This window comes from Lichenostomus cassidix, chromosome 2 (assembly GCF_008360975.1).
Source record: "Lichenostomus cassidix isolate B80296 chromosome 2, HeHo_3.0, whole genome shotgun sequence".
Taxonomy (NCBI): Eukaryota; Metazoa; Chordata; class Aves; order Passeriformes; family Meliphagidae; genus Lichenostomus; species Lichenostomus cassidix.
Genome location: NC_139482.1, coordinates 34,073,174 through 34,094,830, shown reverse-complemented (window position 1 = coordinate 34,094,830; position 21,657 = coordinate 34,073,174). Strand labels below are relative to the sequence as shown.

The 21,657-nt window shown below is 39.2% G+C and overlaps 1 protein-coding gene across 5 annotated transcripts in view; it reads right to left on the bottom strand.

Moving 5' to 3' along the window:
* CREB5 (cAMP responsive element binding protein 5) overlaps positions 1-21,657 on the bottom strand; it is a 257,792-nt gene that overhangs the window by 198,850 nt on the left and 37,285 nt on the right. For 3 of the 5 annotated variants that reach the window (XR_014849791.1, XM_085051007.1, XM_085051008.1), the window contains 4 exons: positions 15,886-15,957; positions 12,673-12,766; positions 9,660-9,698; positions 4,044-4,165 (listed from right to left, as the gene is read on the bottom strand). Coding sequence is in view for 3 of the 5 variants with exons in the window: in XM_085051007.1 (XP_084907133.1) it covers positions 4,044-4,165; positions 9,660-9,698; positions 12,673-12,766; positions 15,886-15,957 (327 nt within the window). In the remaining 2 variants the exon portion in view is untranslated. Of the gene's footprint in view, positions 1-4,043; positions 4,166-9,659; positions 9,699-12,672; positions 12,767-15,885; positions 15,958-21,657 lie in introns of those variants that run through there. The other 2 variants (XM_085051009.1, XM_085051010.1) reach the window with 2 other exon arrangements.

Below are 21,657 nucleotides of genomic sequence, written 5' to 3'. Positions count from 1 at the left end.
AAGATTTTTCTGTATCACTTTTCAGAAGAGGTGAAAACCTATGGGCTAGATATACATTGTATGGAGTTTAAGCAAGGTGTGGAAATTAATTTTTTCACCAAACTATACTACTCTAGAAACAGATTCTACTATTCCCAGCTTGCTTTGAATTATAACATCTTCCCTGTACTCATAGGCTACGGTACCAAACTATGACATTCATAAAATATTTGCAAGAGATTTCTTCTGGAGGTCAGAGAGTCACTGAGTTCAGCATGAAATAGTGAGGTGGTAAAAGCTAAACAAGTGCATTTAATCTACTTTCTTATGCTGATACACAGAAGTATAGACAAGGTAGAAGAAGAACCTAGAAGGTACGAACTAAATATATGTCTTGCAAATACACATCAGACTGTAGCATCAACCCTCACTTAACAGAACTAAACTGCATACTCAGGCTTTTTAATCCTTCGGCAGACTGAAATTATTTAACCACCACAGGCTCTGCATTTGGTTTTGTTCTTTTTCTTTACTGGACTACGTCAATTTGCTGATGCTTTTGTAGCAGTGAGGTGCTTGCCTTTGGATAGTATATTTAGAACAGGAATATTAGGCCATGCAGAGGACTTGCTTCCTGAACATGAGCTTCCTGAACTAACACTGAACAACACAAATTAAAACCAAGCTGCAATTGAGAATAGCCATTTCCCTGCCTCATTTGCATAATTTACATATTTTCTTGCAGCAATGAACACTGGTTGGAAGATTTCAAAGTTTCAGGACAAGTCTCAGGAAGTGATGCATCTGAACTCTAGCATAAGCAGAATGTGATTTTAAAAACACCCACATGTTGAAAATATTCAGCTCACTATTTGTAAATACTATTTGATGCAATACTCTACTTGCTACACTCAGCTTATTTCCACTCTTTCTCATTTCACACAGGGAGTCCAGGCTAGATGCATTTTAATTAAGTGGGTCCACTTAGGCATTCAGAAACTGATCCTGACTCTTCCCATCTTTGACACTACCCCCTCAGCCCCTGCTCAATGCTCAAAACAAGAAGTGACAACAGGGTCTATCCAGTAGCAGCAAAGATCATGTGTTTGCAATTATAAACCACTACAATTGCTTTGGATACCTAATGTTCCAGGCAGTGTAAGCCTAAAACCTATAGCTAGTGGGCTAAAATGGTCATGTGGTCTGCCAGCACTACCTGCCTTGTTGAGTTGGGTTGCAAGTTTTGTCTGGGTCCGAGCTGTCAATTGCTGTCTGCCTCAAGCTCCCAAGAACTTTTCTATTTACAATTTTGCAAACATAAATATAGTGTAAGTGTGCTTTTACCTGTGTTAATTTTGGTGGTGAATTTGGGAGGTAGGACACTTGTGTCAGGAAGTGGCATTGTCATGAGGATAGAAAAAGCCTTTCTCATATGCTTATCCATATGCTTATTGCTGATCCACAGCATCCTTTGCATTTAGGGAGCAGGACTTTCTCAAGGACAGAATTCTGGATAATATTGAATGGTATAAACAGCAGAGCCAAAACAAACAAACAATCTTGCTTCTATTTATAGCTTTGCTTTTCTCAATTCAGGTCCTGGAGGCCATCATCATCATTATTGTTCCTCGAGTCTCTTCAGTCCCTGAGCAAATCCACATTTTCAGAGTGGTCCTTGACAGATGAGCTTACAGTCATAAGGCATATCAGTATGCAAGGCACTACTTCCACTTTACACGTGAGCAGCTATGGCAGAAGGATGTCAAGTGATTTATTCCTGGATAAGAAGCTGGGATATTAATGGAAGTGCTTTCCAATCAATTGTACCTTCACAAAAAAGGTACACATGGTGTTCCTAAAACCATAAAACTCGGCACTTCACAGCTGATTTGGAAAGTCACCACTCTGCATAACCGGCTTCATCACAACAACTTCTCTTGGATTATCCATGGGCTCCCACTCAGAAGATTTTAAAAAAATTAAAAAGAAGAAAGGGGAAAAATGCAGTTACTTGAACTTTTTCCTCTGAGTTTTCAAATTATGCCTCTCAAGAAGCAAAAAACCCAAATAGAAATGAAAGTGTTTTTCTGTTACAAGATTTCAGTGTCAAGCTGTGTGCTAAGCTACAGTGATATACTAAAATAAACAAAACTGTTTCTTTCAGAGTCCAGAGAAATTAATATGGTCAAAAATATTTTTGGAAGACTTTTCTGAGCAGCGAGTAAGATTTCCATGCACTTAACCTTAGTCGCCATGTGTTGGTAGGTCTGTTAGGCCAACCCTACATCACACTCATGTTCCAGAGACAGGCTGTTAGAAGCATTTCCTTAGGGATAGGTGCAGCCCAAGGAGTCCCCTTCTGTCTTGGCCTTTGTCTCTTGCATTTGTGTAAAGTCCTACTGGGGTCTGCTTCAGATTGCTATCTGACAGTCAGTCAGTAATACAAGAATAAACATACAGCAGACTAATTGGAAACACGGAGCAAATGTTACAGGTTAGCCAGCTAGTGGGACTTACACCCCTTTTTTTCTTTCCTTTCTTTTCCTTTTTTCACCCTCTCTTTTTTCTTTTCTATTTAATTTCCCACCCACATGATCACTTATTTGCTCCCTGGAGATCACCAATGGCAGCTGCATGGGGTTGGTAGGAGGGCAGAATAAGACTCCCAGAGACTGCTAAACAGCTGGAATTATCAGGTAACTTGATGCCCTTTTCTAGGTTTTAATCAGGTTTTGCAACTATCCCTTGCAAGCTGAAATCTCTCTGAAACATCAAGCACTGCAATCTGTGGCTAACTGCACTAAGGTCCACCTCAGTAGATTTCTCCTCATCTCCTACTCCTGCAAAATAAACACCATGCACAGAGAACAACTGAGGAATCTGCTAATGCACAAAGAAGTAGGAGTGTACAGAAATGTTCTCCCTGATTCCAGCTAAGACTCCCTCTGCAGCACCTAAACCACAAAGTTTTTAACCAGTCTAAAATTAAACACTTTTATCTCAATGCATGGCAGTTTCCTAACATTTTTCCAACACAAAATAGCTGTGCTATTTTCCGAATACTTGACCAAAACTTGAACTCTCTCACATTTGGGCACTCTTATTCCTTGCTCAGCATACCATGACACAGCCTCTCTCCTCCTCCATCTGTCACAATCTCTCTCCTTGTGAGCCACAAATAAACCATACCTAGGGTCCCCTTTTTTATAAGCCAAAACCAAACTACTCCTAGACTCCCTTCTCATCTTCTTTCTACAGGCCTCCGCTCCTCTTCTGCACCTCAGAAAGCAGTTTTACCTCTTCTCTTCCTGGCCTCATTAGTGCATTAAGCTCTTTTACAACTCTTTCAACATTTTAACAGTAGTTTAGGATCCCTGAAAACTAACTATCTTTGGGTACAGGAGTACACTTACATACAAGGTGGCCGATGTAATTCAACCTGAACTTCAGAATGCTGGCACTAAAAGAATACTAATTGAAAATGGGATATGTTATCTACTAGGTATTTCAAGTCAAAGTTTCCCAGCTCAGCTTGAATGCTTTATGAGAAATACAGAAACACACTAAAGCTGGTATAATGACAAATAAATCCAAGGGCCCACCATGTTGTGGAGGAATTAAAAAAAAAAAAAAAACCAAGAAAAAAATTTCCTCTTAAATAAATGCCCCTTCATAAGCCAAATTTCCCTGTAATGTATTTAATCCAATTTGCAATCCTCACTTCAAAGATGATATAGTTTTCCCAAGCCTCTCCCCCAAGAGGTGTGTGGTTTGTGTTAGAGTTTACTTAAAAGCAGGGACTTGGAATCAAACCCTGGCAAACACAGTCACACTTTTTTTTTTTATTGGATACTAGTTTTTTGTTGGCTTGGGCTTTCTGTTTCTGTCAACTGTTTCAATAGTTTTAAAACGCATGTCACAATTTCTAGTGCCACCTTCTTTCTAACCAAAAGGTTTCTACCAGGTAGCAGAGTTCCATCTGCTTTCTCACAGATTAAAAGACACTTGCTTTAACATTTCAAGGAGTCAGAAGGGTTGGAAGGGCTTGGTGTGCTCACACTCACCCTTTTGTTGTTCTCTTCTTCTTGTGCCTTCCTAAACTCGTGCTCTAGGGAGCAGTCGATGTCGTTGAAGAGGCCAACTTCCTCACAGTTCTTCAGAAAGCGTGTTGGTGTAGGAGTCTGATCTGAGAACATGACAAGAAATTATCATTGGGACTTAATATTAAAAGGAGAGGGAGACAATTAAATAGTCTTCCAGGAAAAGAGAGGTTCTAACTAAACTTCTCTTTGCCTTCCTACCCCTACCTGCCACACCATCATTAAAAAACCCACACAGTGCTGAATGTTGACACTAAACACTGCAGGCAGCCAGCGCTTGCCATCAATGTCCGAAACCAGGCAGCAGTCATCATTCAGGCAGAAAGACAACAGCATGGATTTTTCCAGGGCACATAACACAAGTGCATATCATTAACATGTGCAAATGGTCACTTAGAGCTGTCTATAAACCTCCAAAAATAGAAAAACACACAGTACGTATCATATTGTACATTTACACCACAGCACGTGTGTTAACTACTGTGGATACACACTGGTTAACGCCTTCAAGTGCTCAAAAACCACCTCAAATATACACATACTTGGCAATCAAAGGAAGCCATGGGAAGAAGTTCTGCTTTCAACACAATTTTTGAAGGAGGAGTTAAACAACATTTAGAAAAGCTGTGAGAAGTTAAATTTTGGCCACAAAAAAAAGCATCCTTTTGCATTTTATACCTAAAAGTGTTGATAATACATGCAACACCATGAAATTTGGAGTCAAAATAGTTTTAATGTCTTCACCTCTAGGATTTTCTGTCCCCTCAGAATTAATACAAGGAAGGACAGGATTCTCTTAAATGCCACAGGCAGGAGGGACTGAAGAAACTACAAGGTTTTCTGATGCCTTTTCAAAAACCTGCAAGACAGACAAGCTAAATTGCCATGCAGACTATAGTTCAGTGAAGACCTTGGCTGGTCTTTCTTCAGGAAAGGAAAAATCAAGCCCAAACTTGGGAACCAGAGACACCCCAAAGCACATCTCTGAGGCACCTCCATTAATTCTGAGGCTAGTTCTTAATTATTCCACCTCAGCGCCTTCTTCCCAAGGCTCTGTTGCAGCTTGAGATGATTTGTACTTGATTTTACAGAAAGACTCGACTTACTTTGCTCAAAAATAATCTTCAGCATAGTCCTTGACAACTACCTATTGCTTGTATTTCATTCTTTAGAGAATGAAAACTCCGTCATACTAAACCCAGTTACCCATATTGGGTCAATTCTGACCTCAGAAAAAAGCTTCCCACTTCAGTGTGCTCTGGGAAAAGAAATTGGTTTCTTGCACCTAGCTAAGCTGGGTCAAGTTCTAACATTACCACCTTAGAGCAAACAGTTACCTGACGCAATGAAGTTTACATGATCAGGATAGAAATGCACATCAACCCTTAAAAAGGCAGTACAAAAGCAAGGTGTGCAAAAGAAAATTCAGCTTTCACTTGGAAACTAATAAAGAGGATCAGCCTCTTCCATTATAAAGCCAGCTGAAGCCAATTGTCAACTGTATCAGGCAGGGTCCTCCAGGTTTGACCTTCTCAGGTAATCCAAGGTCAAAGACACTCATTTGCATTTATATTTTTAATGGAACATAAAATGCAAGTCCTTAATGCTAGGACTTTTTCATTGCTTTTGGCTTGAGCATCCTACTTATGAGCTTAATGGAAACAAACCTCAAGTTTTTGGGAATGCACACCTATTTATCTGTTAGCTATCACAGCTAACTACCATATTACCAAAGACAGAAACGTAAGTTTCCAAGAATAGTGCAAGAAGTCAGAATAAGGAGATGAGTCTACAAGGTGATGGGAGCTGAGGACACTAAGCACTTTACAGGTCCATATCCTAAGGAAGCAGTGCCAAACAAATCTCTAGGGTAACCTCAGTAAACTCAGTAGATTTACACCAGCATTGTCTTTGGCCCTTGGACTGGAGTTCTTAGTGGGTGCAGGAGAAATAGATTTAATTTCCAAAGAGGATCAAATGCTACTTCAGTGAACACCACCATTGCTCTGTAGAAAATCAGACAATTGCTTCTAAGCCTTCCTGGACACAAAGGGCACATTAGTATCTGAATGTAAGGTAAATACAGGAAATGTTTTATTGTTAGAAGTGGTATATCCATATCAAATAAGCAAGGTATCAATTTAATGGCCAAGATGAGAAACTATGATTTCATAAAGAAGTTGATGCCACCACTTTCACTAGAATTAAAAATCCTGGGTTTCTTCAGAGTTGACTGAGCCCAGAATTGAGGCCCCACCCAAAAAAATTGTCTCATTGAAGTAAATCCAGTGAAATTTCAACAGTGAAAAAAAGCAAGCCAGAGTAAGAATGTAATTCAAATGCACAAGGGCCTCAATGGCTTTCCTCTGTTCATGTTAAAAGTCTGTCTTCTGCACCACAAGATAACCAATGGTATTGCCTCCAGCTGAACTATCCAATTAACTATTTTAATATCTCAAAAGATCAAAACTGATAATGACACTGTTTACACCACCTACATATTGAGATGGTGATCTTAATTTATTACCTCAGTCTCCCCATAAGGCTACTGTAATTCCTGTGTTCCAGAAATCAGACTAGATGGAATTCACATCAAGATTTTGTTAAAACAGACAGCCCCTCGTTTCTCCCAGCTGAGGAATGAACACCACCAACCAGCCAGCCTTCATCCACAGACCTTCTGGAAGTCAGCTCAGTCAGATGTTAAACAAGATCTGCCTTTCTAGCTATAACACTTCAGCCTTCAACATTCACAGAAGCCAGAAGTCCACAAAACCTCTGTTTGTGTGAGAGCAGAACTGATAAAGATCCAGAGTTTAGGACGTTGAGGCTTTGTGTAGTAAAGTAGTTACACTGCACACACACTGCACTCATTGGTTTCAGGATTACAAGGCTACCAAGTCTACTGAGCTTGCTTTGCCCCTGAGCAACCAACTATTTTGCCTCTGCAAAACACCAGCTCTCCTTTAGGATGTGGGCAAATTAGTAGAAGAAATTACTCTCAACACCACAGGAATTCTTTTACCTAGATTAGGCAAGCCCTGGGGTGTTAATTGGGAACAGTATCACAAAGGACATCCTAATGTAAACTACAAAATCAGGTCTCCAAGAATTAATAAAATATTCCTAATCCTCAGCACTTAAAAATGCATTAATAGTTCCAACAGCTTGTGCCTGACCTCACTGTTCCCTGTTGGTACAAACAAAGCTTTTGTTGCTATCACCAGCGCCCACAACTATTGCAGACTCACTGAGAATAGGGCTCTGATTTGCTGTGCTTCAGCAAGTGGATGAGCCAGACCCATCTGGACCAAAACTCAGACAGAGACAGCACTCTCAGCGTTCCTGCTGAGGACACACGTTACGTAGGAAGCTGTTCTGCAGGCACACTGCTACTCACAAAACTCAGAACTTTAATGTCACAAGCTGTATTTTGAGTTGGCAGCTTGGGATACAGGTTTATCTAGGTTAACCCTAGATACCTGCCTTTTATATTGATCAGCTATCCCAACCCAGGCTCATTGTTCAACATGTAAAAATCTTTCCATCCTCCACTAGTTTCATCCTCCAGAACTAGTTCACTGTCCTTTGAGGCATCTGCCTCTAGCCAATTGTCACTTCATAGCTATACCTGTCATCTGATAATGACTTAGGAAGTTCTTTCTATCTCAACTTTATCACCAGCTTGAACACAGAATTTGTCAAGCTTCAGACTAGGCAATATAAATATTGTTCAGCCCATTACTCGGGAATAATCAGCCTCTCTGATGACGCAGTCATCACAGTCATGACCAGAAAGGCTGCAAGAAACGTCAAGTTTAAGTAAGCCTAAAAACAAGTTAATGGACAATATATAAGCCCCAGTGCAAGTCCAAATTATCTCACCTGTGCAGACCCCAAGTATGTTACAGGAAGGTATTTCAGATGCACTCAGCAACCATATTCTGACCAGAACATCATAGACTGTGTGTATTTCAGTTGCTGAGTTTTGAAAACCTGTCCTCAACATCTGAAGGGATACCTGATTTTCCAGCCTCATTAAAAAATACATGCTATAAGGCAATGGGGAACTTGAAATCTTCAGCAAAGTCAAAAGATTCCATTATGTACTGGCTATGTTTGGCAATGCATGGGGGTTTCGCTGCTGTTGTTCATTTGGGGGTGTGGGGATTGCAATAATAGTCTCAGAAAGGACACTCAGTCTCAATATATTGTTTTCAAAACAACAGCTCAGGGAACAGAACATTAGCTTGCTATACAAAAGCTTACTTGACTCATCCAGTATATGATTTGTAAAACTACCTAAAATTCCTGAGTTTTATCCCTCAAAACACAAAAGAAAACTTTAAAGCATGCTATCAGTTTTAAAAAGCCCTGGAGAACCAAAGGACAGTTATGTGAAACTAGCTTTCATTTTGAGAAAAAATAAAAATAAAAATTCTGATTTGGTAAAAGATATCTAACAGCACAGGTCCAGAGTGTGTAACTTGACTCTTCATTTTTCTTTAAAAAAAAAAAAATGTTTAGTCTGATGTGCAATAATAATAGACATTTGGCTTGTTCAGCTGTGGGCTCTGTTGAAGTTATACACTTACCCTTGTTGTACTTTCATACAATGATAACAAAGTCAGAGTAATGGGACTAGCACAGAAATTTGAAGGGCTGCCCATCAAGCAGCCACAAAGACAGAGGAACATCCTGAGAAATTCAGGAAAGTTTCTTCATTGATTTCACAAGTTTCTACCCAAGTGCACTGAGGAGCTCAACATCATTACAGGTGGAGAAAGAGAGGAAGAAGAAGTGCACCCAGACACAGGTGGTGATGAAACTCCTCCTACCCAGATGAGGGCTATCAAGAACTTTACTGCTGAAATGTGCACAGTTTAACTTACTGGTTGGACTGTCTGGGGGGGTACACATACTGGGTACAACAACTTTTTAAAGTCTTCTGGTCACTCTGAACCTGACCAGTAAATGTTAGAAGATGTTTCATTTCATTTTTGATAGAGAAAATGTCACAGAAGCAAACAAGAAAACAAACTACAGTATTAGTCCTTACATCCAATCATTTTTCACTCCTCAAAATTCATGCCTAGAAAAACCTCTTGATGTAAACTACAAGGAGAAAACATTAAGGCAACCAAGGGTGATGTAAATTACCTCACTAACACAGGCATTACCTGGAAAAAAAGGAATACATTTGCACTATCTTTATTACAGGCACTTTTTTCATCCAGACAAAACTGTTTCTACTTCCACAGTGGGCTTTATCTCCAAAACTCTAGAGGATTTGGTTTCAGGAAATAGAATGAGGACGTAAAAAGAGATTTCTATGTAGATAATCCCCAGCTCACAAAGTTCAGTTCCACAGGGCTTTTAGTACTTCCCTGGAGAAAAAGTCCATTCCACAGACATTAATATTTTGGTGTTTAAACACAAAAGCTTTGTCACACAACAAACTACAGAGTTTCAAAGCAATGCAAACACTGCTCAGTAAGCACAACAGCAAAGAGCTGACAACTATTTCAGTCAATTTAACTACAAAGTTGCCTGCAACAGTGACTAGCATGCAAAACTTACATAAGATATTCTGTGTTATCTCAAACAGTTCTTTTTTGGCTGAAAAGATGGAAATTAAAAACATCAATAACTCTCTATACACACTCTTAACAAGACTTTCTAACAAACAAAAATAAAATGCATATGACAAAGAGGAACGAATAAAATTAATTTTGAAAGACAGAATTGTCTTGTCCAGTCGTGCAACCGAAGTTTCACCTGCATTTTAATGCAATGCCTCTAGTGGATTTTCCTTACATTTATATAGTCAGAGAATAGGTATCTGTATGCAGGTATCTGGAGCTTCCTAACTGGTTCAAGAGATTGCTTCAGCAGATTTAATATAACTTGTCCTTCTTAAGCCAGCATGATAAAAGTGGTAGAAAACATAGTGGAGCTAGTTGATAACAAGGAAGCTCCTGGAGAGACATACCTGATAAACCAGTACAGCACCAATAGTTGCAATCAGTTCATGAACCATTGCTTATTAGATACCTGACCCCACCTACAAAACAATGCTTAACTTCACATATAACATAACTTTACTTCTCCCCTAGAAGCTGATATTTCAGATCCCAACACAGACTTCACACAGTTCCTTCTTACCAAGCCATATTTTACTTAGTTTCTAAGATGTCTTGTACAAGACCAACAGTTTCAGTGCTTACTTCCAGGAACAGTTTATAGAAAACATGTTCAATGTGTGTTAAATATTACTGATATTATAGTGAACCCAGACTGGGGATTAAGCTACCTCTGTATACAGAGCAGATAATTCTAAAGTCTGCCTGAAAGTATACAGTGTGTTATTTTTCATGTCTAATTGCTAATAATAAATGGATCATACACAACAAGTTAAAAGGTAGTATCCAACATACTGGGAAAAAAAAATTAGGAAGTCTGACTTCTAGGTAGTTTAGGACAAAGGGGAGAAAAACAACTAACACTGCACCTGGCTTATTACAGGGCAATTGCTGCTGCAATTCTTTGAACTTACTGATGACAGAAACAACTTTTAAAAAGTCAAATAAGCAAAAATGCAAAAAATAAGGAAGACATGAAGACAAATGTCTAAGAGAAAAGCCTGTCTCTTTTTTCCATATATCATTAATTTTTCATTATGAAATCTAAGAATAAAACATCTTAAACTTTAAGGTATTTAGATTTCCCCAGGGTTTCAGTGGGTAATGAAACAACTATTTTTCAATGTCTTCCTGCAGAAAGTAGATGATCTATGATGCCTACAGAGTAAGACCTGCAAAATGCCAAACAAATCCATCAAACAAATACAAAAAGAGGAATCAGTATACGGCAGAACCTAGTTGCCAGGTCCTTATGGTCATGCACATTGGCCACAGTCTTTGAGAACACATACAGCTTTTTGCTCTTTCACTACTACAGAGGATCATCATACACAAATCTCAAAGAATACATCCCTTAGAAGCAACCTCAGAGTCCTTCTGGCCACATAATTCTGCATTAGTATGTGCAGTTGGCTAACTGCAGGTTTAGGAGGCCCAGTACCAGCGGCAGTGCTGGAAGACAGTCATTCTTTTTCCTTGGGAAAGCAATCCATTGGAAGGAGCAGGACTGCTAAATCATAGAAGTTACCAAATATAAATGGAGCTACTCTGTTCAGGGCACTCCTGAGGACAGAATAGATTCGTTAGAAACTGCACTCGAACAAAAGTCTTGCCAAACTGAAAGTTTTAACAAAAGCGAGCACTTGCACAGGGTGAATGTGCCCACAGCACAGATGTCTTCAAGCAGTTTCACTGCCAAAGGACACAGCCAAATGCAAAAGCAGCTTTTTCTCATTTGTGCTTACAAACACAGGATTCTGTGGGCAGAGCTGGCATTCAGGCACTTTACAAGACCTACTCTTCAAAATGCTGGGTACTGTTTCTTTCTAAACTTAGTCCACTATGGCATTTTAAAATGTAAAAGCAAAATAAATTCTATTTGGGGTAAAGTCTGTGTAACTTCTCGTTAGTGTTTAAAGTCCCAACAAGATAACAAACAATGACCTAAATCAAATATTTGCAAGCCGTTGTTACTTAATTATCATTTTCGCAAAAATAGAAACAGTTTAACCATAAAAGAGTTACTCTGATGGAGTCCCTTTAATCAATATATATTTGCATCTGAAATGGCACAATTTATCTTGAAGAAGCCCATTGCAAAAGATAAGTATGAAACACTGCTAAACATCCACACACATATTTGCATCATAGGGGAGTTTTCTACCACTACTTTGAAACCTGAAAAATTCTAGTGATGCTATTCTAAATAGTCCATTACTTTAGCCCAAAGAATAAACAATAGGAAAGGGAGTAGGAGAGGAAAGAAGTAAAATGAAGGCTAGCTTGATCTTAGCATTGGCTGAAGGCCAGCAAGCCATTGATATGTGGTTACACAGACAAGAGTATGAAAAGACTACATAAGAAAAATACTCCTCAAGAAAATAAAAGGTGCAATTGCTCCTCATACCAAACAACCCCTGTGTATGATGGGGAAAGAGCAGAGAGAGATGGGGAAAGAGCACTGGGTATTACCCATTGGTTTACCTTGCTGGTTAAGGCTATTTACAGTGAGCAGTTCTTGAGTCACCATACATGTGGCTGTACAATGTGGCCTCCTGCAGTTGCTAAAATGAGTCTGCTCAGCTTAAACAACAAGTCTTACAGCAACAGCATAAATGCAGTTCATTAAAACTCTCATTGCTGGACTCCCAGGTGACATGCATTTAAGTGCCTATATTTCACTGGGAATCAATGATAGAGCTGCCAGCATGGTTGAGGCTCACTGATTTCTTTCCCTCTCATGGCAAACTTGTATGAAGGCAGAAGAATGGCAATTGTATTTTTGTTCAAAGATATGCATTCTATTATTCCATCTCTCCTTGTTATTTAATTGGAGCTGGGGCTTTTTAAAACCAGTCTTGGAGGCATTTTGCCAGTAGCTTTCCAATAGGAGTCATGCTTTCAACATCATTGGAATAGTTATCTTGACTCTTGAATTCATATCTTCTTACCTGATAACATATTATCTGTTTTTATTGAAGGAAACTTCAAAGTCATTTCATGTTTGTGCCTGTGAATCATCAGATGATCCTCTGTTGGAAAACGCTGTCAGGCAAACACAGAAAGAGAGAGAGGAAGAGAGAAAAAAAAGAAAAAAGAAGAATTTAATTCTCTAATAAACTTTTGGCATCGGACAGAATTTAAAAAATGAGAGAGAGAAAGAAATTTATCCAGCTAGAAATGTGTCCAAATGGCACAGGAAACAGAATACTTGAAAATACAAGTGAGTATGAGTAACAAATAGCTGTACTTGACCTAGAAATGTATTTGCTGCCTTGCTTTCTGGGATGACAAACCATAAGTGTCATGCAATTGTTTGAAAAAAATTCAGTCCAAGTTTTAGATTCTAAGGGTCTCAGAGACCCACTCCAGCTTCCACAGCCTCACAAGTCCCCACGTGCCTGCGGATCTGCGATAACTGCTGTGGTGTGTGCTCTTAGCCCATGGCAAATGCTAAGTAATGAGGCAAATCTTAAATCACTTTACTGGATTTTTCTGCTTTTGTGTCTTTCTGAAGCATATATCTGATTAAGAGCTATAAAATAATTAAATAAGTCTGCTTTTCTCTACCCAAAAGTATTCAGGCAAAACACATCTTTAATTTTGAAAATATCTGATACTTTGACTTGATTTGAAGTGGCAATGCAATGGTGCACAGTTTTATAGCAACTAGTTATGACCCTTTATGATACAAAATCAAATTCTTTTCCTTTGTCAAGCAGAGAAGGTGGAAAGACGTTTTTTGTAAGAAACTAATCAGTGTGGTAAGTTTGTTTTACAGTCTGAAAACAGACGTCTACAAGAAATAGCTTCTTTTGGGCAATACAAAGAAGAGACAGGCTTGAATAAATGCTCAAGCTCTTGCACATTTGGGCTCAAAGAGCAGACTGGTTCTGTGAAGTTTCCTTCACCAGAACATGCATACACAAACCTTTGCTACAGAAATGGTTTCAACTGAGCTATTGCAGTACTAGCAAAAGCCTAAAGTTGTATCATCAAGGCCTGAGGGGAAAAAAAGCAGCTTTTTAAAGCAACAGGTAAATAGGAGACTAAAAAAAATGACAACAACAGAGTTAAAGGGACCTAATGCTTTCAACACAGTATACTCCTGGCTAAGTGATTTTGCTGGTGGCTAGAGTATAAATAATTGCTGTATGTTACACCTTCTGAGAATCTCTCTAAGCCCATAGACAAAGCAGCATAAATAATGGAATTGAATTCTCTGGGGGAAAAAAGTTAAAAAGAAAGAAATCCCAAAGACCTTTTCCTCACTGTTGAAATCCTGGTTCATTGCTTACTCATCTGGAAGAAATGCAGCATTAGGAATTTATGTTAAGAACAAAGGCAGTATCTGAGAAAGACTTTGCTCAATGAAATTGTGAGGGGAAAAAACCCCACATTTGTTTCTCTTGGAAATGGATTTTCCTTCATGGATGCCATGTTCTATCTTTGGGACAAAATCAGCCAGCTTAAATAGGGCATGGGGCAACAGAGGAGAAACTGTTCCTCCAGCCCAGACTTCTCTGCCTTTTTTCTAAGTCTACTTTTTTCCTTGTGCAGAAGGTCAACTCCCTCAGCCCTCAGCACACATCTGCACAGGCCAAGAGAGAAGCCAGTCACCAGCCAGCTTAGCTGGAGAGCAGCTCTGCCTTATGCACTTATGTCAAGTCTTCATTTATAACAAACAGTGGTCATGTTTAGAAATGGGAAATTAAATGTTTTTTTAATGTGGAAGTCACACCTACGTTGTTCATCTTTCCAAATTGTAACAGCATGCAACCAAACTTGCTCTCTGAACACCTAAAAGAGCTTGTTTGGATCAGCTTCTCTTCCACTAAGGAAATAAGGAGTTGACATGAAAACACAAGTCCGCTGATATCTGTGGAATTTAGTTTCATCAAAAAGGTAAATAAATTGTGACAATTAAACTCAGTTACTTTTATTCTATCTCTCTGACACAATGGTGAAAGTTTAACTCTGCATGTGGAGATCTAAAGGGAGATATTCTCAGCCTGAGGGACAATCCAAAAGATTCACTCTGCCTCCTGTAGGAAAACTCCCACTTAGTGAAACAGCAAAGCCACTCAGCCAGTTGTTAACTGGACCAAAGGCTTCTCCCTCTCCTTATTCCAGCACTTGGCAAAATCAGCACCTACACTTCATTAACAGTCACCCAGCACTCTGCCAGAAGAACCCAAAGAGTTGTAAATATATTAGCCAGCTGAAAACTCCCAACATAGAGTTGAAACAGGGAAAGATTCACTAATGAAGAGAGGAAGACTCTGGGAAATAGATAAGCTAAATCACTTAACACAGATGCATACAGGAAGCTTGTGGCAAAAGCCCAGAAGATTCCCTTGCCTGAAGATTTTATTCACAAACTCTTGTCACTAAAAGAAATTAGGGTCAGAAGTGTCACACATAGAACTTCCCTGACCTCTGCAAAATCACCGAAAAAAACCACACAAACCCCAGTTCAAACCTCAGCAGGTAAAATCCTTGTCACTTCAGCTTTTTTTAAGCCCATTAAACATCTAATGTTACAGATCACATTTTGCCCTCAGAGACGTATAGAAGAGCACCAGTCCACAGGATAGGAATCCCAAATGCACACCCTGGGGCAAAATTTATCTACAGGCTGCATTTTCCATAGAAAATATTAAATAGGAAGATGTCTTAAAGATTAAAAATAAACAGATAAATAAAGATCAGCTAATAAGATATGATCATATTTAAGTATTTAAAACAGAAAAAAAAAACCCCAAAACTCTGCATCCAAGAACAACATAATATATTCCAGCATACATCTCAGCAGAGGACAGATAAATATGTCCAGCCTAGTATGTCCTTTCTTGCTAGTCCTTAAAGGAATCTGCACAACATGGCTTGAAACATTAGGCTTTGGGATGAGAGAAGGAACACAAGCAGCTTGAGGAGCACTTGTACCAACTCACTTTTGACTGATTGTTGTATTTGCTTGGAATATTTTGTAATAATGTCTTGTGGGAAAGGAGAGAATTGACGGGGAATAGGTCTTAAAAAAACACACAAAAAAACCCTGACATACATATTGTTATTAGACATGTGTTAATATATCAGGAGGCATTATACAAGCCAGAGCTAGTGCTGAGGACTCAATTAATATCACCGCTGACTCCACTCACCTGTGAGCAGCCTGGGGCACTGCAGACAAAAGGCCTCTCCTGCTCCAAGTTCATCTTTGATTCCTCATAAATCTACATGTTAAAAGGGGGAAGGGGAAAGAAAGGGAACCTATGAATATATACATTCTAAACTTGACACATGCATGCAACATAAAGAAATCGCAGTTTGTGCTTTTATTTCAAACTCCACAAACAGATCAGAACAAAGTTTTCATACTCAGAATACTCATTTTGCTAATATTCAGCATACTCCCTACAGTCTAAGTCCTTATTGGTGCCTTCCTGAGCACCAATTTACTTTTAAGACAGAAAAATATGTTCAGCTTTCACAGCATAAATCTGCCTCAGAAAATAGCATATGTTCAGTGTTGTTATTAGATAAGTCCGTGTCTTCTCAGAAATATCTTGAATTAAAGGTTTTTACCTTTCCTCCTTCAGTTCCTGCTGAAGAACATTAAAACCAGACGTGTAGGTTACTTCTGAGAAAGAGCCCACTTTTTGAAGTTCTGCATCCACACTGTCTGATATTAATAACTTAAATACATTACATACATTCTCTCTATACACACAAGGTAACTGTGCATCCCCATCCTTTAAAAGGTCAACTAGAGCCTCAGGAGCTTGAGAAGTGAAGTTTTGTCTAAAACTGCACTTCCCCATAGCATTTCCAGTCCTGTAACCTTGAACTAAACCCTGGGGGAAAGTTCCCGAATCTTAAATAATAGCAAAGGATGAAACATTCACCCTCAGAATGCAGTAATGCAGATGAGTTTGAGTCAATATTAGGGCAGTGTCCCTGAATGGGAAAAAAAAATAGCAAAAATTCTGGGGAGTAAAATAAGTAAGTAATTTATTCAGAAATGTTTTCAGCCTGTTGGTACAGTTGTTTTAACCAGCTAGAATGTAGTGGCTGACCCATATTAGAGCAGATAACTTGTGTTTAAAGATTGCTTGAAATCCCTTACAACTCAGCCTGACCACAGCCCCTCTTAGAAGAATATCTGGGTTGTGTTTGTGCAACTTTTTCATTAACCAAAGGGAAATATCCTGGTGGAGAAGCAGAATTTGATTTTAAAACTACAAAAATCTCCAGAAGGACATGTGGTAAAGTTGCTCAATCCCGCTGACTTTTTTTCAAGCTACAATTCATTGCTTCCTATCACCAGGAGTAACTTTACTATGCCTACAGTGGATAGTGTAATACACCATTAACCTGTACATCAGCCAGACCCATACTTGCAGCAATTATTTTCACTGGATGATAACATTTTCTTTTTAATTAAAATTCATCCTGGTGGACAACATTAGCCTGACAGTATATTTTCCTAATTGTGACATTAAAAACTTCACTCTGTCTGACTCCACTGACTCCTAGAAGCAGAATCCAGAAGAGAAGAATTTCTACTTTTATTTGCCCTTCAACTTCCACAAGGACACTACTCCCAAAAGGTGATAATAAGCATCAACTTATCTTCCTGATGTGGGCATCTCTACAAACATCTGGCCTGAGAAAAGTGATTTATGGCACCAAATACAATCTGGTGTCAAGAAAGACCCTAACTCAGGTATAACCTATGTATCCATGCAAGGCTAGAACTGAAATAACTAAAATTGTACCTAATTTACTCCTTTAAGATTATTCATATCCTGTTTTGATTTAACTTACAGCTATGTTAAACTGAAATAGGATACTCATAATCAGAAATGAAAGAGTATATTCGCATACTAAAATAACTAAAGGTGTTAAATTACTTCTAATTTCAGTTATTTCAGTTCCAGACTGTGCATGGACAAGCTCTTCAGAGATGAAGCCATAAAAATACTTTGAATTACACTATCCTGTCTGAAAGAAACAAGCAGCAGAGAGATAACTGACTAGAAAAACAAACCCCTGCAAAAAACAAAACCAAAACCTACAGCTAAGTTAGATTTTTAAATCCACCTCTATTTATGGGATGTGACCCCAGGGATGTTGCCTTTCCTAAAGACAACTTTTTCCTTTTCACAGAGAGAAAAAAAAAGAAGCTATGCATGGATAATGAAAGGCTTTATTTAATATCTCAATTGCTCCTGCAACTGAAGCACTGCCAAAGGTTTCTGTTACCCCTTTTTCCCCTCCTCAGGGGACAGTGACAACAGCATTTTCAATACCAAAACAACAGATGAGACTCAGTTAAAGAAAACAAGATAGTAACAATTCTGGTCCCAAGCGTCCAAGTGAATTTCAAAACATTACCAGGAATTATTTGGAGTTTGATTTCTTATTGAGTATTGTGAGTCTAAGACTTTCCTCCCCACCCTGAGCTTGACCTTTAGTTCCTGAATCCATCAGTGCATGCTCTGATAACAATTAAATTATTCTTAAGGTTATCTAGGTAGATAAGCATGGATTAAGCACCAAAATAACATACTAGATGAGGACTAGAATCCTGAGCGTGGGGATCAGCTCCAGAAAATCAGCTCTAAGAAAACATGGATTCGGTGTTTATTCTCAGTACTTGGAAAAAGCATCAGGTTGAACATTGAATTGTTCTTCACAAACGTACAAGCAATTGCTTGTTTCCATGAGAATCATTCCTTACAAACACTAAACATAAAACAAGCAATAATCCAGAATGGCTGTATCACCTGCACTCCAAGACACTGTCTAGCAGAACTTAACCCATGTAACATGTTACCAGGCAGTACAGTGCCCTCAAGACAAATTGCACCATGCAGAATTGGTGTTTACATGTGATGCAATCACTGAAGTTGAGACTGTGATACCACTGACTCTCTTACAACACTAAATAAGTGAAAGAAGCTGCCTGCTGCCTAGTCTTTTTGAGAGTGTCTGGTGCTTGGTTATCACATGGCAGTAATTCCAGCTTTATGCTTGAATGTTTACCAGAAACAAGAAGCTGAAAGTCAGGACTTTAAATGTAAACCTCCTGCATGCCTCAGTCCCACTGAACTCTGCAAAAGCTGCAGATGCTCCAGCAACACAGGGTCTCACCCCAGGTTGGCAGCACAATGGGGCTCTCAGCAGCAGAGGTACTCTGGTTGTGCACAGCATAGCTCGCATGGCATCCCTCTCAGGATGCAGGCATGCATCTCCCATCCTTCAGCTCATACAGCCTCTGGCACACACTTCTCCTCAAGTCTCAAGTGTGTTGCTGGGCTACACAATCCACGTCTTCTTTTTCCACACTGTGTGCAGGTGAAGGAAGGAAATAACACAACCAATGGCAACATTTCGACGTCACCTAATAAAAATAAATCACAGCAGCCTTTCCATCTAAATTAGGGTGCTTATTAACCTTTGGGATCTTAAAAATTCAAGTTGCACTCATGCAACTCTTGTAGTACTACCTATAACTGCTGAAATTAATGTACATGAAGAATATCAGACAAATCTATGATGACTGTAAAGTTAAAAAATTACTCCGGTCTGAATTTTTTGCTTCTGTTATCAATAGCCTAATTTATTGCAACTTTGTGACCTTTTTGAAGAAACAACCAAGGATTATAAATATAAGCAAACACTATTATTGATATGTCAGCATTAGTTCTGATATTATTAACAATAGCCATGAGTGTATAATCCAGCAGAAAAGGGGGCTGAATTTTAATAGACATGTTAACAACATCTGTCAGCATTTATTGCCCTATTGTGACCACATAAAGAGCCTTATTGGCAGAATGTGTAAGTGAGGAAATCTGCTATGCTGTTGTAGCCTGCCATTCTCCTGAAATATCACTCTGCTCAGGAGAAGTTAAGGTATTCTAATTAGAAAAAGAAATAAATAAAAATACAAGAGAAAGTCTTCTGCAAGCCCTGTCACCTGGAAGAGAAACAAGTAAGTTCTGCAGCAAGCCAAGATTTTATTCTACTCATTGATTTTTGCATGAGATACTTCTAAAACGTTTTTATCATAATTAATAAAACTGAAGCCCACAGTGAGGAATGCAAGAACATAACAAAGAGATAAAAGCAAGCAGAAGAAACAAAACCACCCTCAGAACACAGCAACAAACTACATCTCCTCTCAGCAGCATCCAGAGGGAAGTACCCCATGTCCTCAGGCTCCTCAAGGAGATTTTGCAGAGCCCCAGGATCATCTTTTCTGAACCAGAAAAACAGTTCTTACATCTAACACCAAGAAAGCATGCTCCTTTCTGTCTCTCTCTCCCCCTTTTTAAACTCAGCAGTAATCTTACTGCCATACTGGTAAAAACATCAAGCAGGCTTGTTTCCTGTTTCAATGTTATTCTTGAAGTGGGCTGCAGTAAGAATCTGATTTTCATTGGGCTATTATTATTTGCAGCTGTGTGACCTTTTTAACCCTCTTTTAAAAGTGACATTTCAGCCTTCAACCTCAAGCTGTCTAAATGTTGCAGGGTTTTCTGGCCTCTGATTAACAGAGGAAAAGAACTGATGGGGAGGTGTATACTACAGTGTGTCTAATACAGGTCAGTGCACCCATCCTGCCATTTGCACAAGTGAGTAATTACACTCTTATAAGCAACCTGTTTGTTGAAATTAATCACCTGCGTGCATGCTTGCAAGACAGGTTTCTTCAGCGTGGTGTGACCAAGGTCACTGAGATTTCCAAATACAAGTACAAAATACACAGTCGCTAGCGTTGGCAGCAGTATGCAGAGACATGAGCAATAAATGAAGCATCACCTGATTTTTAGGGTCATGGGCACAGAGTTTAAAAAGTGAGAGGAGATATGGTTATACTGCACTTGTGAATAGTAAAGAACCCTTACTGGTGTACACAGCATTTTAAACTGCTAGTCATGGCTATTCAATACAGTGCTATTCATAGATAATTAGAGCGTTATTAGAAATGCTATTAAGACTTGTTGGTTTTAGAGGTGTAATACACGCAGGGTTAATGCCTATGGTTGTTCCCTATACATTCTTGCTTGAGCAAAGCCAATTCTAAGCACCTTTGTGCTGGAACACTGCACGGTGGTTTTTGTCAGCATGGGCTTTGCAGTGGAAACTCTTGTTTTCTGAACTAGCATCATGCTTTCCACATGCAGGCATACAGGGCTCATTATCACAGCCCTGCCTGCTTCAGCTGCTACAACGAGGGGTCTGTCAGCATTTCCATTAGAAACCCCCTGGTTTCAGGATTAAAGCATTTCCAAATGGTTCTGGATGCTGGAAAGCAGTTTGTGTCTGGAGTCCCCAAGAAGGACTTTAATACGATGCACATTTGAGCTGGGGCTTGAGCCCTCACTGGTACTCCAGTGAAGTTTTTGGGATTGCATTTATGACATTTATGTGTGGAAAAACACTCAGCTTGGTCCTTTACTCATTTATTTTAAAAGAAGAGAGGCCCATAAATCTTCAGGCAGAGCCGAGTGCTCTCAAAAAGCAGTTGATGTGTGAATTGCCTCAACAGCAAGCAGCCTTCCTTCAGTCTTTTCCCTGTGGCTGGCATCTGTGAAGTCACTAGCCACTGGCACGCTTCAGGATCATTTGCAAATGGAGTATCAAAAAGATTCTTTTTTCATGTTTCCAAACACCGCAGCTCTATTTAAATGACGACTGTTTATTTATTGCCTGCCTGAAAAAATCCAGTGCTGGGAAGGCTCCCTAGCAGTCCTAAGGTTTTGTCCCTTCTCTCTCTTACAGGTATATCCATTCACCTTCAAATCAGTCAAGGGAGAAAAGTTTTTGATCCCCCAACTCAGCATTTGTCCAGTAAAACCCACCATTTCTGTCATCAAAGAAAGCCAAATAGCTGCTTCCTGACTTTCTTCTGTTCATGCAGA